Source organism: Panicum virgatum, chromosome 1K, assembly GCF_016808335.1.
Source record: "Panicum virgatum strain AP13 chromosome 1K, P.virgatum_v5, whole genome shotgun sequence".
NCBI classification, from domain to species: Eukaryota; Viridiplantae; Streptophyta; class Magnoliopsida; order Poales; family Poaceae; genus Panicum; species Panicum virgatum.
The window spans coordinates 46,118,008-46,146,006 of NC_053136.1; the positions used below are offsets into that span (position 1 = coordinate 46,118,008).

The 27,999-nt window shown below is 49.5% G+C and overlaps 3 protein-coding genes across 3 annotated transcripts; 2 read left to right on the top strand and 1 right to left on the bottom strand.

Moving 5' to 3' along the window:
- The first annotated feature begins 5,088 nt into the window (after positions 1–5,088).
- On the top strand, positions 5,089–6,231 carry LOC120712505 (dehydration-responsive element-binding protein 1G-like). Its single transcript, XM_039998303.1, has one exon. The coding sequence runs from the start codon at positions 5,128–5,130 to the stop codon at positions 5,824–5,826; it is 699 nt and encodes a 232-aa protein (XP_039854237.1). The 5' UTR covers positions 5,089–5,127; the 3' UTR covers positions 5,827–6,231.
- Positions 6,232–11,175: 4,944 nt separating this feature from the next.
- Positions 11,176–12,472, bottom strand: LOC120712511. Its single transcript, XM_039998315.1, has 2 exons — positions 11,858–12,472; positions 11,176–11,552 (listed from the first exon to the last, which is right to left on the bottom strand). Exons 1-2 carry the CDS (start codon positions 12,455–12,457, stop codon positions 11,277–11,279), a joined length of 876 nt encoding a protein of 291 aa, XP_039854249.1. The 5' UTR covers positions 12,458–12,472; the 3' UTR covers positions 11,176–11,276.
- Positions 12,473–22,858: 10,386 nt separating this feature from the next.
- On the top strand, positions 22,859–27,223 carry LOC120712521 (zinc finger CCCH domain-containing protein 17-like). Its single transcript, XM_039998325.1, has 9 exons — positions 22,859–23,573; positions 23,659–23,754; positions 23,853–23,942; positions 24,159–24,260; positions 24,364–24,510; positions 25,019–25,138; positions 25,255–25,314; positions 26,151–26,248; positions 26,342–27,223. Exons 1-9 carry the CDS (start codon positions 23,136–23,138, stop codon positions 26,475–26,477), a joined length of 1,287 nt encoding a protein of 428 aa, XP_039854259.1. The 5' UTR covers positions 22,859–23,135; the 3' UTR covers positions 26,478–27,223.
- Positions 27,224–27,999: the final 776 nt, after the last annotated feature.

The window sequence follows — 27,999 nt, forward strand, 5'->3', positions numbered from 1 at the left end:
GAGAAAAAAGATGGCGCTCGTACGTGGGCGCCGCCTGGTCGGCGGGGGCGGAGGGCCCGCGCGCGGCCAGGGAAAAGGCAGCGTCGTTTCAGCGGCGATGGGACGTGAGAGTACGATGGGGGGGGGGGGGCAAAGGAAAAAGAGCGCGCGCGCTCGACAGTGGCGGAGACACTCGATTATCAGACAGAGGTGTGGTCCTGCTGTTCCGATTAGCGAATAGAAACCCCCAGCCGTGCACTGTGTTCCGGTCACGAACCAATAAGATCAAAGTGCATTGACGAGACTGGATTTGATTTCCTATTATTGCCCCTGACCTAGTTTAATCAGGTATCAAAAGAAGGAGAAGAAAAGAGCTGGGGCGATCTGTGTGAATGGCTCTCGGCTAATTAATGTGATTGTGGATTGGATACCGCATCGTATCGCCGCACTATCTTTCCCTCCTCTTTTCGCCACAGGTCTCGCCGTTCTGGTGATCACCGGGGCCGCCCCGGCCGGTTTCGGTTCGTGTCGTTTGCGTGCTTGTGCGTTGAACTTGAACACTGTTTGTTGCGTTCTTGGATTGTCCGGGGGGAAAAGGATGATCGATGCGTGCGTGCCTGCTAAAGCTTCGTCCGTCGATTGATGATCCGCGTGTTCGCAGTAGTTTCGCACGCACACCGTGACCGTGACGCGTGAACAGTGGCGCTTGCTTTGACCAATCATTGGGCAAAACAGGCCAATGGAAAGTTTTCTTGGCGGCCACAGAGGCGCGTTTGCTTTGCAGATTGCGTTGATTAGTCGTCGCTTTGATTTCTGACGAGGGAAACATGTACAGTTGCAAAACTGTTCGCCACCATGATCGATTTGGTTTCCTTTTGGCAACAAAGTGCGCTCACTTTTCAATTGGCTGGCACGTCCTTTTCTCAGCGGTACGGAGAACTCGAGGGTTTTTTTATTGGACTGTTCGCCACCATGATCGATTTGGTTTCCTTTTGGCAACAAAGTGCGCTCACTTTTCAATTGGCTGGCACGTCCTTTTCTCAGCGGTACGGAGAACTCGAGGGTTTTTTTATTGGACTAGATATTTTATTTTATTAGACCAATTTCAGTGTAGGCTAATTGAATGCCCCGCCCGTAGTGGAATTCAATTCTGTTCGTACTGTTAACTTCAAAAAAAAAAAATTCTGTTCGTACTGCTCCCTCCTTACACTTTTATATTATTTATAGTTATAAACTTATTTATGGTAAATGTATATTTGTTTACCAATCCAATCGTATAAAATTATAAATTATAAAAATAAAAACTTAGTAGTCAAATTATTGGTCAAAGATTGGAAAGTTTAAATCTTGATATGGGTGTGTGCTTTATAAAAATGGAAGGAGGAAGTATATGATAAGTTGATGATGTTGGATTAATTGGGTCTAGTGACTATTAAGTCAATTAATCTACTTTTTCCAAGGCCCATAGAAAAATGGTGGTAGTTACACTAGTAGTTAAACCACCTTGGAAGTTGAGAGGGTCCCTAACCAACTTAAGGTGGAGCCCTAATTAGAAAAGTGTCCGTCTCAAAGTGTTGTTTTAGAAAATTTCAAACACATTATTCATCCTAAGAAATGACTTTATTACTCCTAATTATTTCTAACAGTTGTGATTGATTGATAATCATGTTATTTATTTGATTTTCTAGACCTTCAATGAAGGGATATGTATTGGAATTAGAAAAGTAATATTTACTGCATATTTGATTGGCTTTATGTGTTTTCCTGTATATTGCTTACTTGGTATTTGGTATTGTTTTAATTAGATGACTCTTATTAGAAGCTAAAACTACACTTTTTGTGGACAAAATTTGAATGCTAAAACTACACTTATTTTTGGGGTAGAGAGAGTATATGATAAGGAGATGGGACGACGGAAAAGTTTCGCTAGAGATGAGATGATAGTATCATGGGAAGTGTAAGATAGCTATCACCACTTGGGGGAAAAACACTCGGAAGATGGTTGGCCTTAGCTGTCCACTCAGTGTCAAATCGCTTAAAGAACCATCTAAATTCTTGAGCCGGTGCTGTTGTACTTGCCGAAGCTTTTTCTCGATTTGCGAATTACGATAGATTTCCGGCCCAGCAGTGCTTGGACAGCCCAAACGAATCTAAGGCCCAAATATTTTGCTGTGGCCTGTGGCAGTGCGCGCATCAGAAGAGAGGGCCCATCTTATCAGAAAAGAAGAGGAAAAAGATGAGTGGGCCTAGGCAATAAGCGAGGCCGGTTTTGATGCGGCTAGGCCGGGAATCCTATATATCTTCTGAAAATATTTTTTTCTCCATCTTCCATTGTTTAAGATCCGTACAAACAACCACAACCATCAGATCCAACCAAACCCTAGCTTCTCTCTCCTCAACCTACCTCTCTCTTTTGTGCGGGCCGCCCGCCGCCAATACCTGCCGCGTGTGCCACCGCCTGCTCCCCTCCGCCGCCCCGCCGCACGCTGCATGCGCCCGCCGCGCGCCTCCACCTGGTCGCGCCCTCTCCCCTCAAGCGCCTGCGCCCGCCACCAGCTGCGCGCCGCCTGCTGGAGTCGCCCACCGCCTGCACCCTCCACCGCCCGCCGCGTGCGGCCTTCTCGGCCGCCCGCCACCGCGCCGCCGCCGGAGTTGGAGAAGATGTAGGAAGATGTTGGATTCAACATTTCCAAAATATTGATTCAACATTTTTTATATACTAGTTCAACATTTTTCAATTGTTGAATTAACATTTTCAAAATGTTGGTTTAATATTTTCAAAATATAAGTTCAACATTTTGCAATAAATGGACCTTAGTGGGGTTTTATAGATAACTTGTTTAGCTATTTTTCACAAGATATATAAGAGCCCCAGCTAGGCCGGCTGGTGGTGGCCCTGCCGCAGTGCTTGACTTGAGAGGTGAGATTGGCCTTTTTGCGCACAAAGTTCTGCTCGAATGGCACAGAGTTCTGCGGTGTCACTAGTTACAACACTTTCCAAAATCAGCACAGCAAGCTTCAAAGGAAAAAAAAAATAGCACATCGGCATAGTGCAAACTGTGAGGTCTTGAAACAAAATAGAGAAATGCACTGTAGCACATTGCACAGCCCGAGGCGCCTTTGGGAAAAAAAAGGTGCCCCAAATACCAGAGGGGCAGAAGCATATATGTGTAAAAAAAACATACGTATAGCCATGGACCGTGGATGGGAATACATCTACTCAATTATGCAACGTTGTGTAGGCAGGACTTGACCCGACATGAAGGCTTTCCAAATCAAGATTCAGTCAGCTACAGCAGTTGACAATTGACACCATACTGTGCCTCTATAAATTGTTCGAGAAGAAAAAAAAAGGTGATTCCTCTCTAGAAGATACTTCCTCCGTCCCACAATATTAGCACTTGGAGCATTCAAATGGAAAAAACAACAATGTGTTAAAATGACGCATGCGCCCTTGAGTAAGGGAAAGTTGTGCAGTGGCCCACCACAAAGGTACAACAGCACACAGTGGAGGAACTCCATGGCGGAGAAGCTCCCGTCGACTTTGCAGCAGCCGGCGCCGCCGTGCCTCCCGCCCCAGCCACAACAACCGCCGACACTGCCCCTCCCACCGCCGTCGTAGCTGCTCCCGCGCACCACCCGTCCACTGGTACGCCGCCACCGCACCAGCACCAGCAACTCCCGCTGACGCCTCCACAGCAGCACCATCCGTCGACTCCGTGGCCGCTCCCACCGGTGCCGGTGCCTTGTCCGCTATTGGGGGTGCGGCCATAGCACCAGTCGCCGCCGCCGCTTCAAATCCCGGTGGCAGCGCTTCCAGATCTGCTGCCGGTGCACCTCCGCGTCCTCATCAGGAACCTACCGCCGGTGCCGCTCAGCTCGCCGGCGCCAGCACTCTCCATCACTCGTCGCTTCCATGGGGGGAGGTAGTAGGCCGATGATGCAGTGACGGAGGGTGGGCAGGTGGTGGCGATTGGAGAGGTTGGGGAAGGAGATGAGGTGATTGGGGATTTTTTTTCTCTGCCGGGCCGGGCCATGGCTTGCCTGGGGGTGAGGGGAATCAATGTGTGTGGGGCCCATACAACTGCGTAAGTGCTTACATTGTGAGAAAAAAATATGAATGCTTGGAGTGCTTATATTTTGGGACGGAGGGAGTACCGTGATACGGTAGCTTCCTACTAAGACAGCATTGACAAACCCCAAAAACAGTTTAGGACTTACGACGAGACTCCACGCCTAGAAGAAGTCAAGTAATAGCATACAGTACCCCCGGAACAGTTGACAACTTACGAGTCCAACGTGGATGGGGGTGGCGATGGCCAGGCCAGCGGGTCTCTCCACGCACGGCGACGCCCGGGCACGGCAGGCGCGCGCAAGTTGCCGGGCACTGCCAACGCAGGGGTCGCCGTTTATGTAGTTGAAAACGAATGAAGAGGCCGCCATCTCTGGAAGCCGGGCACGAGCGCCAGCGATACGCCGCCGAGTAGCTCTCCATCACCGTTGTCCGTTGGCGAGCTGGACCCCCCCCCCCCCCCCCCCCACGAGACCAAGTCCAATATAACTGCCGCCGAACCGTGGAGCGCGCGGGATCCTCTGCGCTGCTCCCCGTCGGGTCACCTCGCTGATCCAGCGCGCACGGTGTGCAGAGAATCCCGCGCCATCCTACTCGCTCGAGTGCGCATCAAACTACCCTTGGTAGAGCTCGGACACCACACGCCCAGCGAGAGCTCAGAGCTGAGTCCTTTTCAACACCCATCGCCGTCAGAGAGAGAGCCCTAGGCTCTAGCGCGCCCAGGAGCAGCAGCAGCAGAGGCCAGAGGGGGAGGCCGGAGGGAGGCCCAGCCGATGCCATGCCTGCGCGTCCGGCGCGTCCCCGTCGTCGCCCCCCGAACCCCGCGAGCTCCAGCTGGTTCCGACCCGACTTGAACTAACCCTCCGAGCCCGGCGAGCCCTCTCCCGTCTCGCCCCCGACCCATCAAGTCGCAATACCTGGCTGGCGCCTCCCGAGCCGCACCGCGTGGGAACAGCGCACGCGGCCACGTCGCTCTCCACGCGGTAACCTATATAACCCGCCACCTTTCCCTCCAAATTTCAAACCAGATGCTCCGGCTCGCCCCGCCCGCCCCCCGCCGCCGCACCCGGGCAGCCATGGACGCCGGCGCATTCGCCAGCAGCGACTACTACTCCTCCTCGGGGACGCCGTCACCGGTCGGCGGCGGCGGCGGCGCGGACGGCGACGGCGACGGCTCCTCCCCCTCGTCGTACATGACGGTGTCGTCGGCGCCGCCCAAGCGCCGCGCCGGACGGACCAAGTTCAAGGAGACGCGGCACCCGGTGTACAAGGGCGTGCGCCGGAGGAACCCCGGCCGCTGGGTCTGCGAGGTGCGGGAGCCGCACGGCAAGCAGCGGATATGGCTCGGGACCTTCGAGACCGCCGAGATGGCGGCGCGCGCGCACGACGTCGCCGCGCTCGCGCTCCGCGGCCGCGCCGCATGCCTCAACTTCGCCGACTCGCCGCGCCTGCTCAGGGTGCCCCCGATGGGCGCGGGGCACGACGAGATACGGCGGGCGGCCGCCGTGGCCGCTGAGCAGTTCCGGCCGGCTCCCGGTCCGGGCAATGCGGCCGCCGAGGAGGTGGCCGCCGCGCCGCCGGAGGCCTTGCCTAGCGCGCCGCAGAACTTCGATGACCCCTACTGCATTGTCGACGACAGGCTCGACTTCGGGATGCAGGGGTACCTCGACATGGCGCAAGGGATGCTCATTGACCCGCCGCCGATGGCTGGTTCATCCGCTAGCGGCGGCGACGACGATGACGATAACGGTGAGGTTAAGCTCTGGAGCTACTGATCCACCGCCGCGCGCGTTTGAAACTTCCCTGTACAGCCTATGGGAACCTAGTACTGGTGAAATGTGTACCGGTTGCCCTTTCCCTTCTCAAGTTGCCGGTAATGTTAATGTATCTTCCCTGCGCTTCTGATGAAGTGTGATCAGGAGAAGCAGAAGACTGGGGCTGCTCAGTTTGGTAGACGGTTGTGAAAGTTTGGCGCTAGATCATCGCCCTTGTTGCTGCAGGATGCATGAGGTCAGTGATCTCGGGAGTGCTGAGAGCACTTGTGTAATAAGCAGAAAAAACAAGTGGCTTGATGTATGGATTTGCAAACTCCCCCAATGATGTTATTGCTGCACATTGAGAATTTGACATGCTGCAGGGATCACAGATGAGAAATAATCAATCCAGCTAAAACTTTAGCAAAAACCGCTTGGTTATGAAGATCCATTATATGCACTGCTCAAAGTTCATGTAGTTATTCAGACTTGAAATATTCACCACTACACTACAATAACGATAGTACCACAACACACTGAATCATATGCAGTGTTGCAGTTTTATACTTTATTTCAGTTCTAATTTTTGTGTGTAGAGCTGAACTCCGTTTTTCTGTAAGGGAAAACAATATGCAGAACTAACACCACTTGTTTTCGTATTGAAATTTCTACATCGCCGACAACTTTGCAAAACATAAATCTTATTCATAAACTTTTTAAATGCAAAATCATTAATTGAAAACATGCAACTAGCACTTCGATCAATCACAATGCTTTTTTAGTTTTGTTGGGCTTGTTCATTTCACTGTGCCTGAGGAAACCGTTTTTCAAGTAGTTTGTAAATGGTGCGGCTTTAGGTCTCATATATATGTTAGCACTGAGGAAACCGTTTTTCAAGTAGTTTGTTATAAGGATGTACTAGCAGGCTATCAGCCGGGTTATAAACAATAAAGAACTGCCAGTTACAGAGTACATACTTGTTTAATTAAGGATGGTGAAAGTAAAAAATGCTGAAGTTAAGTAGTACTACAAACAACACTGAAGCTGAAACTACTGCAAACAACTCTGAACATTTTCAGGAGAAGAATAACATTGAACTTGAACAGACGGCAGCTGCTGTAGGGACATGTCTCCTCTGGCATAACTTGAATCCACGCGGGAAAAGTGGAAAGGCGACCTGAATCAGGAATTCAGGGTGCCATAAAGCTCTGTTTACTTCCCTCTATTGACTGAGTCTGAGCCCTAGTCCTATTTTAAGGCTATACAAACATTCTTCCCCCCTGCTTATCCTCTACAAAGTGCCAGCTCGTGGTTTGCGTTGGCGACCTGCTTGCGGCCGATGCTGGCCAACGGATAACTGAAAAAGGCTTTGACGATGTCAATGACGCCCCATCTAGGCCTAAGCTGGCAAGCCGCGGGGAAAAGCGGTCCATACCATAGTGAGGTCTCCCGTCACCTCAGAGCTCAGCTCAGAGCGGAGACCGGCGGCCACTCGCTGTCGCGCTCCCTCCTCTCGCTCTCTGGGTCGAGCGGCTCGGACCGCAGGTTCCACAACTTCCAACCCAACAGAAGTAGTGCACCCCCCAACCGCCAGCCTCACGCGGCATGCACCTCTCCTTTTTTTACCCGGTCCTCCTCCCCCAGTTCGCGCCGCCGCTGCTGAAGTGCGGAGCTAGAAGAAGCTTCTGCCCGCTCTGGGTCTCTGGGAACGTCGTCTCTGGTCTCTGCGACCAGGGCTCCTCCGCTCAGTTCGTTCTACGCGTGCAGCTGCGCAGTTCTAGAACGGTACGATGGTATACTGCTGGTATATGTGTAGTGTGCTTGATGGACTGAGGCTGCCAAAATAACTGATGATGGTATGGTATCCAGTACGGTGGTATACTGGTAAGCACGGTCAATAACTGGATTTGGGAAGATGTTCATTCAGTGTCCCTGCCAATGTCAGCTGCTGATCTGCATTTCATTTCATATTTTTGTTGCAGCAAAAGGAACTCGCTTACTAGTTTGAGACCCTCTGCAGTCACGGAGGCTGTGACTTTGCCACTGACATGTGGGTTTGATGGCACCGTATTCATCCAATACTTTCCCATTACATGCACGGAACTTTTTGCACAAGTTTGGGCTGCCACAATATACTTGCTGATGTGCTACATATTTTTGTCCCTGTGTGGAATGGCTCCCATCAAAGAAGAAAAATAAAAGTGTATGTGAACTGTTTGTACGGTGTTTCGAGGAAAAACAGTGGAAAGTATGACAATTGTGCCTACCAGAAGCAAAAAAGAATGAGAAGAAAAGAAATTACATCTAGTCGCAAATGCACTGCATAGGCTACTGGGCCCAAAGTACAAAATGAAGATCAAGAATGCCCTCTTAGGTTTTTTTCGTACGAAAATAATGATGTCTTGCATCTGTGCTTTATTTTCCACACGTTTCATCACATATATACACTGGGAATTGCGTCAATGGCCAGTTGATGTGGTGATCCTTCCCAGCCTTCCCCAATTTTTTTTTGAACGAACGGCACTCGACGAGTGCATTTCTATTGATATAGCAGAAAAAAATACAAGATTATGTTCCTAGGAGGTCATAACCAGGCAACAAAAGAAAAAAGAACACCACAAAAACAAACCGGCGGGTTGATTGGGGCCTCAACACGCGCTGAACTCAAACTACTCAACAACCCAGACCGGTCGGATAGTGGCATCGACACAATCACACAACTCATCTCCAAAGCTAACTCTGCCCGGTTTGGAATTAGCCCACGCGACAAAAACAGCAAAACCAAAGCCCGCGGCACACACCGAACCATCCACACTCAGTCGCCGAGAACCTCCAGGAGCAACCCGCGTCGACAGAGAACCGAAAGATGCAGACCACACCGCACTAGGAGGACCACCGCCATCCGAGATCCACCGCCACCGTGCTGCTGCAACATCACTCACCACCTGACGGAGTGAAACCACCGAAATCGGACCTCTCGAAGGCTGCCACGCAGTCGCCACCACGAAAACACAACGCGCGCGGGCCTCGCCACTTCCGCCGTTGGACCTCACTCCTGTCGCCTCGAAGAAACACCACACGCGGGGGCCTCGCCATGCCCGCCACAGTACTCCACGCCACGGTTCCGTCTCCTATATCGCCGTCGAGGTGGTGAGCTAGGTTGCCCCACGTCCCCAGGTCTCCATCAAAGCTGAGCCACCGCCGCAGGCCGATCTCACCTACTTGCTTCGCCCGCGCACATGACCTCCGCCGTCGTGCCAGCAAGCTGAAGAAGTCGCTTGCGCCGTCTTCCGACGATGTACCGCACCGGAAAGCCCAGCCAAGCTGAGCAGACCGCCACGGTCCGCTGCAAGCCAAGTCGTCCCATGATGCCGATGCCGCAAGCGCCGTCCTTCGACACAGTCCCCCGCCGCACTGACGGTTGCCAAGCAACGCCAGCTGTCGCGGTCCGCTGCAAGCAGCCACAACCGACAAACATACGACAACCTCCAGCCACCACCAAAGCTGCGAACGCCACCACGAGAACTCGGTAACACCCATTTAGCTTGCCACGCGGCGGAATAGCCAACACCGTCTGCTGCTGCCCATGACCAATGGGTCAGAAATACCTCAAGTCTAGATGGGCCTCGAAAGACGACGCCTCTAAGGAGGTCACGATGCCAAGGGCGCCGCCGTCGCTCGTCCAGGAACTGGACAGGGTTTTCATCCCGAGAGCCCCGTGTAACAAGGTTGTAGCTCCACGATGACGCCCTCAACAGGGAAACGACGCCCTAGGGCGCCGCCGTCATCTCTGCCAACAAGAATACCGGCAAGGGCTTTCGCCCCGAGCTTCCAAACGCTCGCTACCCGATCATGGCTTGGCACTCCGGAACCACCAGCACGGCAGCCCATCCGGGGCGGCTCTGCCGCCGCGCCTCCACGCACCATGCCACTGACCTCCACCTCCGTTGCGCTCATCGCCTAGAGCTCCTCACACGAGTCCACCTCTGCACGCACGCCGCCACCACAACAACGCCCAAACTGCAGTCCCCGCCGTGGCCCGCCACGGCCAGCACACGGCGCCACGCCTACGCCGAGGCCGCCGTCGCACTTGCCGGCACCCGCGCCGGGGCCAGCAAGGCCTCCACGCAGCCACATGTCGTCGCCGCCGCCACGTTGTCGCGGAGGTGGCCTCCACGCACCATGCCACTGACCTCCACCTCCGTTGCGCTCATCGCCTAGAGCTCCTCACACAACGCCCAAACTGCTAGTCCACGCCGTGGCCCGCCACGGCCAGCACACGGCGCCACGCCTACGCCGAGGCCGCCGTCGCACTTGCCGGCACCCGCGCCGGGGCCAGCAAGGCCTCCACGCAGCCACATGTCGTCGCCGCCGCCACGTTGTCGCGGAGGTGGCCATCCACGGCCGCAGCTCCACGACGCCGCCACGCCCAATGGGCGCAACCCCACCGCTACCATGTTGGGATTAGTCCCACATTGATTGTGGGGGAGAGTTGAACCAACTTAAAAGTGGGGGGAGTCACTCACCTCTTGGGTTAGCTTTTGGGGTGTAGCAGGACTTTCCCCGGGTATGCGCCCGGTTGGGCCAACTCTCCTGGTTTTGGACCGACAATTGGTATCAAAGCTAGGTCCGCAATCTCCTGTGCCCGTGCACACTCGAGTGGTGTAGGCCCGAAGCCCAGTGGACCCATGGGTGTGAGGCCCGTGTGTGCTCGTGTGTCGAGCCGGTCAGTGGTGGACCGCGGGTGTAAGGCCCGTGTGTCGGACTGGTCACTGGTGGACTGTGTGGGTGTGGGACCCCGGTCAGTGCTGAGGGTGGCACCAATGTGTGACGGGGGAGATTGTTGGGATTAGTCCCACATTGGTTGTGGGGGGAGAGTTGAATCAACTTAAAAGTGGGGGAGTCACTCACCTCTTGGGTTAGCTTTTGGGGTGTAGCAGGACTTTCCCCGGGTATGCGCCCGGTTGGGCCAACTCTCCTGGTTTTGGACCGACATGCCACGCAGCTCCACCCCCGGCCGCAGCACCACGCCGGCTTCACCTCCCGGGGCGTCGCCCCAGCTCGCCATCCCAGGCCACGGCCGCCGCGCGCGCCACCTCGCGGCCCCCAACGCGTCGAGCACAAGCAACGCCGAGGGACGGCCACAAAAGCGCCGCCCGACAGATCCGGCGGCTAGGAAGCCGGATCTGCCCACGGCCGGGCCGGATCCGCGCCGCCGTCGCCCCGGAGCGCCTCCCGGCCATGGCCACCAAGCGCCGTCCCGCCCCGGCGCAGGGGCCCCATCGGCCGCCATGCCCCGCCGTCGCCTTCCTCGCCAGCCGCCGGGCTTCCGGAGGCCCGCTCAATTAAATTGGAGTGCTACGGTCGACCTAGGTTCATGCCGATCTTCTGTGATTACCAGTGGTCTTGGCTAACTCTTTACAAGAAATAAACTCGCGTGTATCAGCAATGTAGACCAGCAACACACAAGATCAGCTAGGTGCGGCTATGGAGATGGTGGCGTTCAGATAAGCAATGCACTCGGTGGGCAGGCCGAGAAATGTGTTCATGAAGAGGTCGTCGATTGGGTCGACGACGGCCACCCCAACCAGCTTGCATCTCCCTTCGTCGTCCATTCTTTCTCCAGTGCCGGATCTTATGGCTCCCCTGGACTCCTCGGAGGTCAGCGTTGTGTCGACGAACAAAGGCGGCGCTTTGTAGATGCTCCCTACTGAGAAACAGAACCTCGACCTGAACTTGAGATCAACCTGCGAAACGAAGATGAGCAGTGCTTGTCAACACCAATTTTTTCTTTCTCAGAGAACATTTCTGCGCGTCATTTCCCTAATTAAGCAGCTAAAGAAACCAGCCATAGCTGACTTCTGATCTTGTTCATCACATATTCATTACCGGAACTAAACAACGGGATTATTGCTCCTGGAATAGCAGAGACTTCAGAGAGTTGTCTGCACTCGAATGCCTGACAGAAAACTACAGGTGGGTGGATGCAGAGAACGATGGTGTCTGCAGTGTTATACTTTTTTTTTTTTTGAGGGCATCTGCAGTGTTATACCTGACCAGTGGCTCGGTCGATGGTTCCACCCAGGACCACGGGCAAGATGTCGATCTTGAGGAACGGCGGCAGCGGCAGTCCGAGGAACCTGGTCGTCGCGCCGGACATGGGCGGGATGTACAGGCTCGCCACGTCGAAGTCGACGAGCACCGTGCCGCCCTCCCCGCTCCCGGCGCCCACGCCGCGGCCGCCCTCCGCGTCGTACGCGAAGTCCGGGTACCTGGCGATGCCGAGCCGGCATCCCTCCCGCGTCCGGAACTCGACGCTAAGCGTGTCGCTTCCGGGCAGCGCCTGCGCCGCCGCGACGGCGGGGGAGGATCGCTGCTCGCCTCCGCGGGCGCATGCTACGGCCACGGCTCCGCGCCTGATCGACGGCGGCCGTTGGAACCTTGGAAGCGCGGCGGAACAAGCGCGTGGTTTTCTCGGATCCGCGAGCTTTCGCGGGGTTGGGAGGCTTTGATGCTGCCGGGTGCCATTGGGCGTGCGCGCACCGGGGCAGTGGCACTGCAGCGGCGGCGAAGAGCAGCTGACGATGCTGCTCTCCGGGTATGAGGTAGCAATGGCCTTATCTCTTCGAATTGCTGCCACTGCTTTCGCCATCCTTTTTCCCAAGGTCTGGAATTTGCCACGAACTGTCAGTTTCAAGAATTGGGCCTCGCCATCTCGTAGTCGTAGGCAGTCCCGGACGATCTCAGGCCTTCAAAAGATTTATTTCCCAATGGCAATCTAGCCTACGCATTTCACATGGATACGCCTAGCGGCCTAATACATTTTTTCGTGGATAGTGGGCCAACCTTTACTCCTAACGAAGGAAGGGGTTCATAGTCGGGCTAGGCCCTCTTCAGAAAATGGGCTGGGCCAAATATGATCCTGGCAACGCTTTGTGTTTCTTTAACTAATTTACCTAAGGCTCCGTTTGGATGTCGATATTGGAGGCCTTGGAATTGAATGAGAACATATCGGGTGCAAACCAACCTCTTCTTGCAAATCGTGCAAATTTCAATATGAGCCACCTGATCAACATCCATGGGGTGCGCAGGGGGAGGGGGAGGGGGGATTTGAAAAACTGTGATTCGAGGTGGGAGGTTAATTGTAAAATTATCTAATCCCTCATGCCTCTTGGAGATTCAATGTCAAATCAGCCTAGAATTGGTATTAGGTTATAATATCAAAGTCATTGTTTGGATGTAGATGAAACTACAAGATGGAATCGAAGCAGCTGGCGAATACCAATCCGTGGCATCTAACTCTGTCCACGCTGAGGGAGGCAGGGAGGAGTCACGCGGCTCGCTGGTGGAGGGGCGGCGCGGAGCTCGCCGTGGAGGGGGGCAGGGGAGGGCGCGTCGCGCGGCTCGCCGTGGAGGGAGGCAGGGGAGGGGCGCCGCGCGGCTGGCCCGCGGAGGGAGAGATGGAGCCGCACCGCTGAGGTTCTCCTTGACGTGCTCAAGCTTCTTGCCCCGGAGCTCCTCCCTATCGTGATCTTGCTCCCTGTTCTACTCCGTGACGGTGAAGAAAGGTAGGAGAGGGACGTCGCTGCCCGTCGGAGGAAGGCAGGGGAGGATGGGTAGCCCCCTAGCAGAGGGAGATAAGGGGAGCCCGACGCACACCCGCCGGAGGAGGGAGGGAGATGAGGGCGCCGGCAGAGGGAGGCAGGGAAAACAGCGCCGCTGGCCTTCGAAGGGGGCGTCGGGTAGGCCATCAGATGCGGCGCCGCTGACCGTCGGAGGAGGCACGGGTCAAGATGGCAACGGGTATGTACCCGACGGGCAGTGGTCACCCACACCCGTACCCGCCAAAACAAATTTTAATCCGTCAGGTTACCCGTACCCGCACATGGGTAGGAAAATACTTCCATACCCGTACCCGGCGGGTAATTTGTACCCGACGGGTAATCCGCACCCGAAAGCATACCCGAGCATCACAAGCTATCTTCTTCTATTTCGGAGTGCTCCACCATGGCGCCGACTCCGACGCACGACGACTGAAGCTGCAGGTCCAGTCCAGTCGAGGTAGAGGCCGTGAGGGCGAGGGGCGCTGCATGCTTGATGCTGCGGACCTGCGGTGCGGGCGGCAGCGGGCGGCGTTGCGTCCAGCGCTTGCATGATGAGAGCGGCGGCTCCTTGCTCATGGAGTCATGGTGGCTGGGAGCTTGACTGTGTCCTGCTGGACGTGCGGCCTTGGGACGCGCGGCCGCGAGGGGCGAGTCGCGACTCGCAAGTCGCGAGGGCCTCTCGAGTCTCGACCGCACGAAGCCGCGACCAGCGTCGCCCGCGAGCATGTTGCGGCTGCGGGCGGCTGGGACTGGGAATGGAGTAGGGACTATGGATTAGGGATAGGGTTCCAGAGTTCAACAATATATATACTAGGAGGATTTGAGCCAAATTCATGGGCTATATGGGCTGAAATGAGTTAGATATTTGGGCTGGTTTGTTTTTGTCTACGGGTATTTTTTACCCGCGAGTAAGCGGGTATGGGTAGTATATATCTGCACCTGTACCCGTCATACCCGATGGGTATTGAATTTTACCCATTATCGTACCCACGGGTATAAAAATCATTCCATACCCATTGTCTTATCGGGTAAAACCCGTCGGGTAATCGGGTTCCGGGTACCCATTACCATCTTGAGGCACGGGGTTGGCCGATTCCTCCCAATTCGGAGGTGGAAGGCTCGGTTTTGAGGAAGAGGTATTTTAGTTGTGGGTTGATTCCATGATAGTTGCTCCTCAATACCAACTCATAATTCCACGGAGATCCAAACAGTGGTATCGTGATATCTGATTCCAATTCTCAATTCTGAGCTCCAATACTAACAACCAAATGGGGCCTAAAGGGAATTAGATAATAAACAAAAAGAAAAAACAGTTGCTGAATTTCATACTTTAATAATTTTACTTTTCATTCATGTTCAAAGAAACATAATTTTTCTAAACCGATCCAAGCGACGGGCGAAGGTTGGTTATAGCTTAGGGTGTTAGATATCTAGGCAATTTTCGGTATATTTTAATTCCAAATATTAATATCAATTTCATGATATAGATGAGTGATAAGTTGTGTACAAGATATGTGCATGTGTTCATGTTATTCTCACTAGTAAGCATGAACAAAGAATTAAACCAGAGTAGGTTTAGTAAGTACCCTAAGGCGGGACCAGTGCCGGAGGCACCGGTTGCGCCGTTACCAGCTGGAATAGACATGCTATTCGACTGGTCTTGTTCGAAGTAGCCGAACTATGTCGATGCAGGAAGATGTTCGCAGTGCAGTCCCACGAACGGTTACGCCGGGAAGTAGACGAAGTAGTCGTTCGCACGAGCGGTTACGCCGGGAAGTAGACGAAGGAGTCGTTCAGGGAGCGAGCAGTCGCGTCAAGACGCTCCCCAAAAACCTAATTGCCCGCGTCCCGTGCAGGACCTTCAGCGAGCAGAGGTTCCGGAGGCCCTGCTCTCGCTAGACCTGTGCGCGCAGTGCTAGCGGTGGGGAAGGCAGAAAGCAGCTGAGGGAGAAGGGAGAGGTCTCCTGAAGAGGAGTACCTGGATGAGTGCTTGAGATGAGTGAGGATGAGAGGAGAGGGTGCTGGTTTATATAGGCACGATATGCCTCAGGTTCAACGAACCTGGACGTCATAAAGAGCCTTCAATGTCCGGTCATTAGTGACGACATTAACCCTCTGTTTTAATACTCTTTACTGCAAAACATCCTTCTCATCTCAGCACATCACGTCGCACCGCACCGCACGTCACGTCCGGCCGCGCACGCGCACGCGCACCGCACCGCCAGTCCGGCCGGCCGGCCGCACCGCGCCGCGCCTCGCCTCGGCCACGGCCACGGCCCGGCCCGGCCCGGCTCGGCGAGGCGAGCGAGCGCGCGCGCGCGTGTGGTTCACCGTCCTCTTCTTACCGGCTTCACAAGTGGTGTACACGAAGTCCACCTTTTAAGTCGGTTGAGATCCTCCTCAATTCCCGGTACGGAATTAAGCATCGATTCCCTAGCATTAATAGTGGGCTTTAAATTCTTTTAATGCTTTAGAAGTAATGGGCCAAGCCCATTACTCCAACAATCCCCACCAAGAAATTCAAGCCACACTAGAAATACCCTCATTCCCTCATTGATATACCAGTATTCGACAGAGACTGTTAAGTTGAACTTCCATCTAGGACAAAGGCTACACTTATTCACAACTGTGCAATGGACTATGCCTTGAATTGCCAGTTTTGTGCAAACAAGTTTGACCAGAGCCCTACACTGGTACTAGGCTGCAAAAGCATCCTCGCGGTTTGGAGCTTATAAGTCATACTCCAGGCCCTTCATGAGTTTCTAGAGAATACCCAATTCTCATAGACCATGACCAGTGGTCAAACTCATATAGGTGTGTTCCTTTCAGATGTTCTGTAGGACAACATCTTTGTTTCAAGAAAACAACTCATTTGTTTAAAAGAAACCACCTGGCACACAATAAGGTATAGACCAACCTGCCATACAGATTAGAAGAGAAATGCACCTTATACACGGAATGAGCCCTTTTCACAAAGGTTCTCTTCTCACAGTCAGACTTTAGTTTGTTTCACCATCCTAATTCACGGGATCTCCGATCACATAGGACAAGTTTCCACTATAGAATGACTCACGTGGGTCTCAAGCCCAATTCCATAGATGCATTGTCTATCACATTTCGTGAAAGATCCTTTGTAAACTGATCTGCCAGATTTTTAGCCGTCTGAACATAGTCCAGGGCTATAACTCCGGAGTTTCTCAATTTTCTGACAGATTTCAACCGCCTTTTCACATGTCTAGATGACTTCATGTTATCCTTTGAACTATTCACCTTGACAATTACCGTTTGATTGTCACAGTTCATTAGGATTGCCGGTAATGGTTTTTCAACTATTGGCAAGTCCATAACGAAGCCACTCAGCCTCAGCGGTTTGGAGCTTATAAGTCATACTCCAGGCCCTTCATGAGTTCTAGAGAATACCCAATTCTCATAGACCATGACCAGTGGTCAAACTCATATAGGTGTGTTCCTTTCAGATGTTCTGTAGGACAACATCTTTGTTTCAAGAAAACAACTCATTTGTTTAAAAGAAAACCACCTGGCACACAATAAGGTATAGACCAACCTGCCATACAGATTAGAAGAGAAATGCACCTTATACACGGAATGAGCCCTTTTCACAAAGGTCTCTTCTCACAGTCAGACTTTAGTTTGTTTCACCATCCTAATTCACGGGATCTCCGATCACATAGGACAAGTTTCCACTATAGAATGACTCACGTGGGTCTCAAGCCCAATTCCATAGATGCATTGTCTATCACATTTCGTGAAAGATCCTTTGTAAACTGATCTGCCAGATTTTTAGCCGTCTGAACATAGTCCAGGGCTATAACTCCGGAGTTCTCAATTTTCTGACAGATTTCAACCGCCTTTTCACATGTCTAGATGACTTCATGTTATCCTTTGAACTATTCACCTTGACAATTACCGTTTGATTGTCACAGTTCATTAGGATTGCCGGTAATGGTTTTTCAACTATTGGCAAGTCCATAGGAGCTCACGAAGCCACTCAGCCTCAACAGTGGCGGTATCTAATGCTGTGAGTTCTGCTTCCATAGTTGACCTCGTTAAGATGGTCTGCTTGCAAGACTTCCAGGAAACAGCTCCACCACCAAGTGTAAACACATATCCACTTGTGGCCTTTATCTCATCAGCATCAGAAATCCAATTTGAATCACTATACCCTTCTAGTACCCTTGGGTACCCGGTGTAGTGAATTCCATAGTTCATTGTCCCCTTCAGATAGCGCATTACTCTTTCAAGAGCCTTCCAATGATCATCTCCCGGGTTTGAAACAAACCGGCTCAGTTTGCTTACAGCAAACGAGATGTCAGGTCTTGTAGCGCTCGCTAAATACATTAATGAACCAATGATCTGAGAATATCTCAGCTGATCTCGCATTATCCTTTTGTTCTTTCTAAGAATTAAACTGGCATCATATGGTGTTGAGACAGGTTTATAGTCGCTATAACCAAAGCGACTTAACACCTTCTCCACATAGTGAGACTGTGTAAGAATCACCCCACCATTGATCTCTTTTACCAGTTTTATATTAAGGATAACATCAGCTTCTCCCAGATCCTTCATCTCAAAATTTTGAGATAAAAACTCTTTGACTTCCTTAATCACATTAAGGCTAGTGCCAAAGATCAGTATGTCATCCACATACAAGCACAAAATCACTTCTTCAGCCCCACCATAGCGATAGTACACACATCTGTCAGCTTCGTTCACAACAAAGCCAGCAGAGGTCAAAGTTCTATCAAACTTTTCATGCCACTGCTTAGGCGCTTGCTTGAGACTATATAAAGATTTTAACAACTTACAAACCATTCCTTCTTGACCCTTTGATACAAACCCATCCGGCTGATCCATATAGATCTCCTCTTCTAACTCTCCATTGAGGAAAGCCGTCTTAACGTCCATCTGATGAACGAGAAGACCATAAGAGGCTGCCAGGGAAAGTAACACTCGAATTGTGGTCAATCGGGCAACTGGTGAATAAGTGTCAAAGAAATCTTCTCCTTCTTTTTGGGTATAACCCTTGGCCACAAGCCTAGCCTTGTACTTTTCAATAGTACCATCTGGCCTAAGCTTTTTCTTGAACACCCACTTGCATCCAACCGGTTTACATCCATAAGGACGTTCAACGACCTCCCAGGTTCCATTAGACATAATAGAATCCATCTCACTCCTTACTGCTTCCTTCCAATAGTCGGCATCAGGAGATGAATATGCCTCTTCTATGGTTCTGGGTGTATCATTTATGAGGTATACAATGAAATCATCACCAAAAGTCTTTACAGTCCTTTGTCTCTTGCTCTTTCTCGGAGCATCATTGTTATCCTCCTCAGGATTTTCTACAAGTGTATGTTCATTGTGTTCTATCGGCTCAGCAGAGCCATCATCCTCGATGAACTCTTGCCTAGATGAACTTGTTTCATCTCTCATGGGAAAAATATTTTCAAAAAATATAGCATCTCTGGACTCCATTATAGTACCAACATGCATGTCAGGTACTCCAGATTTCACTATTAAAAATCTATATCCAACGCTGTGAATAGCATAACCTAGAAAGATACAATCCACAGTTTTAGGTCCAAACTTACATTTCTTGGTTATTGGCACACTCACTTTTGCCAAACAACCCCATGTACGTAAGTATGACAGTGTTGGCCTTTTGTTCTCCCATTCCTCGAATGGAGTTATCTCTTTATTCTTTGTAGGAACACGATTTAGGACATGACATGCAGTCAATATAGCCTCACCCCACCATTCCTTAGAAAGTCCCGCTGTATCTAACATGGCATTAACCAAATCCGTTAGAGTGCGGTTCTTTCTTTCGACAACCCCATTTGATTGAGGTGAATAGGGAGGCGTCCTTTCATGAATAATACCATGTTCCTCGCAGAATAAAGTAAATAAATTTGAGAAATACTCGCCACCACGATCTGACCTAACTCTTTTGATCTTTCTCTCAAGTTGGTTTTCTACTTCAGCTTTATAGATTTTGAAGTAGTGTAAAGCTTCATCTTTTGACTTCAACAAATAGATGTAACAAAATCTAGTATTATCATCAATCAAAGTCATGAAATATTTTTTACCACCTTTTGTCAACACTCCATTCATTTCGCACAAATCGGAATGAATTAATTCTAAGGGTGCCAAGCTCCTTGCCTCCGTGGTCTTATGAGGCTTACGAGTTTGTTTTGATTCAACACATACATGACACTTAGAATTTTTGACAAAAGTGAACTTTGGAATTAAGCTTAAATTAGCTAAGCGCATCATACAACCAAAATTAACGTGACAAAGCCTCGAATGCCAAACATTTGTTTCATCAACGTTAATAACATTGTATGCAATTTTATTACAAACATCTGACAAAGAAAGACGGAACAAGCCTCCGCTTTCATAACCTTTTCCAACAAAAGTACCAAACTTAGACAAGATACATTTATTGGACTCAAAGACTAATTTGAAACCATCTCTACACAGTAGAGAGCCGCTGACTAAATTCTTCTTGATGGTGGGGACATGCTGCACGTTCTTCAGCTGCACGGTCTTCCCCGAAGTAAACTTCAGATTTACCGTACCAACACCAAGAACACGCGCATGTGATCCGTTCCCCATCAGCAAGGAGGAAGTCCCGCCGGTCTGGTAAGAAGAGAACAAAGAAGCATCAGCACAAACATGAATATTAGCACCAGTGTCAACCCACCACTCGGGTGAACCAAAGACTGAAAGAACAGTAGGTAATAAATTACCGTACCCCGAAGTTCCTCTAGGCTCGCTAATAACCATGTTGGCGGAGTCGTTGCCTTTGCGGTTCGGACACTTTGCAGCAAAGTGATCCGTACTAGCGCACACATAGCAAGCTCCCGTTTTCTTCTTCTTAAAAGTGGTTGTCTTCTTAGTCTTTGGTTGGTTCTGCGGTGGCTTTTTCTTGTTCTTGTGGGAGTTGTTCTTCTGAACAAGATTGGCACTTGAAGCACCAACAACTCCTTTCCCACGTATGTCCTTTGCTCTCGCCTTCTCCTCAACATCAAGAGTCCCTATGAGTCCATCTATTGTGAACTCCTGTCTCTTGTGTTTTAGAGAAGTAGCAAAGTCCCTCCAAGAAGGTGGCAGCTTAGAGATTATACCTCCGGCCACAAACTTATTGGGTAACACACATGGGGACTCTTTGCTGCAATTTTTGAGATCTTTTGCCAGAGTATGTATTTCATGAGCCTGTTCCACTACAGAACGGTCTTCGACCATCCTGTACTCAAGGAACTGCTCCATGATATACAACTCACTCCCGGCGTCAGATACTCCATATTGAGCCTCAAGAGCATCCCACAATGCTTTGCCAGTTGGCAGCCGGATATAAGAATCCACCAGGTTATCACCGAGAACACTAATGATCAAGCCTCGAAAGAGGATATCAGCCTCATCGAACGCACTCCCTTCCTCTGGAGAGAATTGTTCAGGCTTACCCTCTTTCACATGGATCACTCTCGATAGTGTTAACCACAGTATAAGCCGCTCTTGCCAACGTTTGTAATTTGAACCATCAAAAGGTGGTGGTTTGATTGATGCAGCAAAGCTAGATACCGAAAGCCTATTAACACAATTAGGTTTTTGGATTGTTAGATATCTAGGCAATTTTCGGTATATTTTAATTCCAAATATTAATATCAATTTCATGATATAGATGAGTGATAAGTTGTGTAAAAGATATGTGCATGTGTTCATGTTATTCTCACTAATAAGCATGAACAAAGAATTAAACCAGAGTAGGTTTAGTAAGTACCCCAAGGCGGGACCAGTGCCGCAGGCACCGGTTGCGCCGTTACCAACTGGAATAGACATGCTATTCGACTGGTCTTGCTCGAAGTAGCCGAACTATGTCGATGCAGGAAGATGTTCGCAGTGCAGTCGCACGAACGGTTACGCCGGGAAGTAGATGAAGTAGTCGTTCGCACGAGCGGTTACTGTGCTTGAGATGAGTGAGGATGAGAGGAGAGGGTGCTGGTTTATATAGGCACGATATGCCTCAGGTTCAACGAACCTGGACGTCATGAATGGCTTTGATGAGCGGCAGTTAATGTGCCTCAGGTTCAACGAATCTGGACGTCGTAAAGAGCCTTCAATGTCCGGTCATTAGTGACGACATTAACCCTCTGTTTTAATACTCTTTACTGCAAAACATCCTTCATCACGTCGCACCGCACCGCACGTCACGTCCGGCCGCGCACGCGCACGCGCACGCGCACCGCCCGTCCGGCCGGCCGGCGCGCCGCGCGTCCGGCCGGCCGCGCCGCGCCTCGCCTCGCCTCGGCCTCGGCCCGGCCCGGCCTGGCGAGGTGAGCGAGCGCGCGTGTGGTTCACCGTCCTCTTCTTACCGGCTTCACAAGTGGTGTACACGAAGTCCACCTTTTAAGTCGGTTGAGATCCTCCTCAATTCCCGGTACGGAATTAAGCATTGATTCCCTAGCATTAATAGTGAGCTTTAAATTCTTTTAATGCTTTAGAAGTAATGGGCCAAGCCCATTACTCCAACATAGGAGTGGCCATGCACCCAAAGAAATTTACAAACATAATGGTTAGATCCAATTTTTTATTATCATACACCCCTAAGCTTAACTTTATGCACCCACAAATCAAACATATTTTTTGTTTTAACTTCGCCACTGCAATCAAATATGATCACATCTAAACGTTTTAGCACTGGAGGTTTGAAAGAAGCTTAGTACCTTACATAATACATAGAGAGGCGAGTCCAAATGCCCAACTATTTTCCAATGATGATATAAAATATATCATATAGCTTCTACATTGCAACACTCATGCACTCTATCCGTCTCTAAAAGAATACAACTCTTCTGTCATAAAAAATTAAATAATTTTAAATTTAGTCAAATTTATATAAAAATGCTAACATTTATATCTTCAAATAAATTTAGCATGAAAATTTCAATATTAATATTAATACTATTTTGTATAAATTTGGTCAAAGTTGAAGTTGTTTGACTTCTTAGATAAAGAGAGTTCCATTTTTTTTACAATGGGAAATAGTCAACGCTCGACTATCAAGTGTATCATGTCAAATTCTGATAATGAAAAAGTAAAGAAACGGATATATAGTTTCTTGTTTGGTCTAGGCTAAAGATTATCTCGTTGTCAGGACATGTTTATGCGCTAGTTAATTGTTTGAACCCGTTTTTGTTCTCGAAAAGTGTCCAGAAGTCGAAGCTGGGCTCACTTCCCCTTTTTTTATTCCTTAATTATTTTATTATGCGAAACTTATATTCCTTAATTATTTTATTATGCGAAACTTATATTCCTTAATTATTTATTAGAAATAGAAAAATGAGAAATGAACCCATCCGGATCCGGCCGTCCGTCGGCGGCGTCAGCTACCACCTACGGCCTACGGGCCGCGTGCGGAAAACACAATCAATAGCCGGAGTCGGGCCTTCGTTCCGCCCGTGACCGCGCGAGCTAGACCCGACCCAGCAATCGGGCCACCGCCCCTTTCCTCTCCGATCCGGATCTTCCCCGCCCGCTCCGGCGAGCCGTCGCCGCGTCGCCTCCACGCGACCAGTCACCTCATATATCTATCTAGCAGACTTCCCCGCCGCCGCGCGCGCGCGCCCAACCCTAGGCTGCGCCCCCCCCCCCATTTACCTGTTTGCTCTATCAGCTCCCGAGCCCAGCAAACCCTAGTCGCCGCCGCCCATGGACATAGAGACCGACGGGCGATTCGGCAATAAGCGCGTGCACAATCGCCTCGGCCCGGGCCCCGGCGGCGCCCCGTCATCTACCACCGGCAAGGTCTGCAACTTCTGGCGCGCCGGGCGGTGCAACCGCTTCCCGTGCCCCTACCTCCACAGCGAGCTCCCCGAGGCGGCGGCGCCGCCCAAGCGCTCCGCTGGACCCGGGGGCAACGTCTGGCGCAACCCCAACACCGGAGGACGAGGAGGCGGCGGTCACAATAGATGGGGGAGGGGCCCTGGAGGCGGCAGCGGGGCTGCGACCCACAGGCCGCCGGACAGGCCCTGCAAGTTCTTCCTCGCCGGTACCGATTGCAGCTATGGGGAGAGGTGCCGCTACCCCCACAGCTACTGCATAAGCGATAGCATCACGATGCTCACCCTGCTCAAGGGCCACGAGAAGGTACGCTTAATCCCCGCTGACAACTATGCTGTCTGTCTGGTAAAACATTAGAAGTTGCTAGCTGCAATGCTCTTGATGCGTTCAGGGTGTTACCGGCATTGCGCTGCCCACTGGGTCGGACAAGCTGTATTCTGGGAGTAAGGATGGAACTGTTCGCACGTGGGATTGCCAAACTGGGCAGGTAGCTGAGGCATCATTAGCTTGAATCTTCGAGAGTTTTGTATGTTCCTTATGAAAAAAAAAGAATTCAGTACTTCTTTGCTGTTGGTGGTCTGTTAGTGTGCTGGTGTCATCACTATGGGTCGTGAAGTTGGCTGTATGATCAGTGAAGGTCCGTGGTTATTCGTTGGTATACCTGATGCGGTGAAGGTAAGTAATACTACTGTTTCTAAAGTTGGGGCCTTCTAGCCCATCATATGATTGGCTCTTTGCTTGACTCTTCTGCTTATCATTTAATTGCCTGCTCACATAATCAGTGATTGGACACTAGGCACCACTGCTGCTCGGCTAGCTCTTTTTTTTTATTCTGAAATTTATCACCATTGCTGTTCTGCATGCATGTGAATACATGGTCTATTCCTTCAGGTTTGGAATATGCAAACAGCAGCGGAAATGAATCTTACTGGACCAACTGGGCAAGTCTATGCGCTCGCTGTTGCCAGTGAGTTACTCTTTGCCGCAACACAGGTAAGCTTTCATCTTTTAGGTTATCTTTGTTTTGTCTCAGTTTTTTCTCTCGAAACTTCTGATTCTTCATTTACCGAATTCTCTTTTGGTGTGCTTGGTGCAGGATGGGAGGATTTTGGCATGGAGATTTAGCTCCGCAACTAACTGTTTCGAGCCAGCTGCTTCTCTTGATGGCCATAAGCTTGCTGTTGTTTCATTAATAGTAGGAGGCATGAGACTTTATTCAGCTTCAATGGATAAAACAATCAGAGTATGCCAAACTCGTTCACGCCCACTGACGCTCATTCTTAAGATAGATTCAATTTATGTGGGAGTAGGAGTATATGTTGCATTTGAGATTTTAAGTTCTTTGGTTGTTTGACTATTCCCTGGCTTTATATCATCCTTCACATGATGCCATTCTGTTTCTCGTGATTGAAGTTTTTGGGTGCATGTTCAATTTTAATCCCTTGTACTCAGTTATGGGTTTCTCTAGTATTTAAGTGGCAGATACTGCTATTTGACTTCTAATAACAATCATATATACAAAGGATGATGACTATGATCAGCACATGAATGTCTGTTAATATTCAGTCAAATTCGAATTTATTCTCAATCGAATGAATGCATTGGCCTGTCAACTGAATACATTATTAGTTATAGTTATCAAATGTTATTTTATTGCATATTACATTTTCCTATCAAGAGAACAAAAGTATCTTTGTCTATTTTGTTCACTTCATTTCACAAAAAATAATAACAAAATGTTTGGATTTCAGGTGTGGGATTTGGCAACATTGCAGTGCATACAGACTCTTTCTGATCATACCGATGTTGTTATGTCTGTGCTGTGTTGGGATCAGTTTCTATTATCGTGCTCTTTAGATCAAACCATAAAAGTTAGTTCCCACTTCCGATCCTTCATTTTGCTGAGTAATTTTGTAAATCCATCTATCCACGTTTCAGATGTTGCCCTTCTCAATACTGGTCATGGTTCTATATTTATTTTGTGCAGGTTTGGGCAGCTACAGAGAGTGGAAACTTAGAAGTAACATATACACACAAAGAGGAGCAGGTACAAGACCCTACACTAGTACAGTCTTAATTGCACCCAGTTTTTGTTGTGCCATAACCTGTATTGTTACCCACCAGTGTTAACCATTGAGATATAGTTATTGTCTTGTGGAAACATAACTGATTATTGAACCTGTGTAATTGTGGTCTGGCCTGCAATAAAAGGGACTAGACCAGCAGTTTGATATTGTTAACATATAATAGTTTAGTTTTTATTTGTAATTTGCGCTCACTGTTATTAGCTAACATATAGATTAGTACCTTATGGCAAAGTAGCTGGATACTGAACAGACAAGCCTAATCTAACTCGTTTCTACTTCTTGATAGTTGTGCGCTAAAAGGATCACAACTGACCTTTATTCCAGTCACATTTATTGTTACCCGATAAGTACCACCCCCTAACAGTTAGAAATGAAACACCAACCTGGCAAAGATATTACAAGACTACCTACAACTTCCAATAAAAGGGGTTTAGCCTGCAGACAGAAGGTTCTTTGAGGTTATATTTCCCATACCCACCAGGCACCAAGCACTTAAAAATCCTTAATCTTCCTAAGGGGTAATGGAGAGTAGTATTTTTAATCACCAACACCTCTAAACTGTGCTGTTACATTCTGGAGTACTGAAAACCAAGAACTTCTGACCTTTTGAATTGAGAACTACTACTTCTGTCTGTAGTCATTACTGTGCATGAGAATCTGTTCATTTTGTCAGTACTTAACATTTTTTTCAACAGTTTTCATGATTATCCTTCCTTTTTTTTTGAACATGCGATGCTGTGTTGTCTGTTCTTATGTTTTAACCTTTTTTATGCTAATGGTTTCCTTCCATCTTCAGGGTGCACTTGCCCTCAGTGGTATGCCCGATGCACAGTCAAAACCTGTGCTACTGTGTTCGTTAAATGACAATACTGTCCGCCTATATGATCTGCCATCGTAAGCAAGCTGTCATACTAAGATGTTTTCCATGATTTTATTTTTATAATATTGTTATCAGGACTTCAGGAGTGACTCTTGCTTGTTTTATAGGTTCAGTGATAGGGGCAGAATATTCTCCAAACAAGAAATTAGGGCAATACAAATGGGTCCTGGTGGTTTATTTTTTACCGGGGATGGAACTGGGGAGCTGAAGGTTTGGCAATGGGTAGATGCAGCCCAAACCTAATGAACATAGTGTGCTAGATTAGTTTTGCTCATGTGTTTTATGAGGGAGTGCTCGCAAATACACATAATGAGTTGAGGTTGTGGTTGGCGGCCGGTTCTTTTTTGGTGATATGCCCTACATTTATTTGCAAAGGATACAAGATTCAATCGATGTGGCTGGCAGTTCATGCTGGCACAAGCAGTCTGTGTTATGGACTGTAGTTTTGTCCTGGCATGAATTTCAAGACGTGAGAATAATTGCTTGTAGTTTGTAAAGCACTGCGACCAGCAAGTATCCGATCATTGCTTGGAGGTGCCGACAGTTTCAAAAGGATAGCTAATATAAAGGGTTTGTTGAGCTGCATTTGTATACGAGGAACTTGGTTGCTTTTCTCACAGCAGTGCCATTTTTCGTTGTTTGAGGACTATGAGCATCTTTACCTTCAGAGAACTGTTGAGTAATTTAATTTGGCCCAGTGAGCTAGCAATTTTTTTGCCAATCGGATCAGCTTCAGTTCTTGTGAGTTGATTTGGCCCAGTGAGTGGCAGCTAGAGCAGCACAAGTATTCGGGAGCTCCGCGCAAAGCTTGTACCAGTATTTATCTAGATTTGTGTTTAGATAGCAGCCAAGTCTTTGTTGATGTTATTGTTTCTATTTGTTGCTGAATCATGAGGACAAATGGTGAAATCATTGGAATTGTGTACTACGCGGCGTTGTACTGACTTTACATTCTTCTTCGGATCAGAAATGGGAGCAACGGTAAAATCTGTGTGCTTTGTTTTTCAGTTCACCTTTAATTTTGGAGCATAAAAATTTAACTTTATTGCACCAGAGCCGGAACGCTATTTTTTCCTATTTATTTTGTGGCTGTATTTGATTCGCTTTATTCCATTCACTGACTCGTTGCCGGACTTAAAGTTGGGTTAACCCTTCCTGCTCATGCTGTGTTCCTCGTATGGCTGTTGGTGCTACCATTTTGTTTTGAGGTATGTTATATTTTGGCGATTTGGTCTCGTCAACTGGTCAACATGAACGTAGATCAGCAGATCAGGCAGGCGTCTCGGTGACTCCAGTCCCATTTGAGTCGCTGGAACTAGAAGGCAGCCGCAGAAAGAACTTGAAAACTTTCATGACGTCCAACGTCTAACGAACCATAACGGCATAACCGGTTCCCGGTTTGTTGTTAGTGACGGATCGTGAGCCATGACAGATTCTAGATGTGCCACGGCATGTGCTTCTCGCTGGGGGCGCGTTTAATTCCAAAAAAATTTCACCTCGAAATTTGTGACTTTCCTTTTTTTTTGGGTAATCATAGCGCTTTCATTCATTCTCAGAGCGATTACAATCCACGGCTGCTAGCTCCACAAGCCAGTCCGGAATTACATCAAGCCAAACTGTATTTGATTCGCTTTATTCCATTCACTGACTCGTTTGCCGGACTTAAAGTTGGGTTAACCCTTCCTGCTCATGCTGTTTCCTCGTATGGCTGTTGGTGCTACCATTTTGTTTTGAGGTATGTTATTTTTGGCGATTTGGTCTCGTC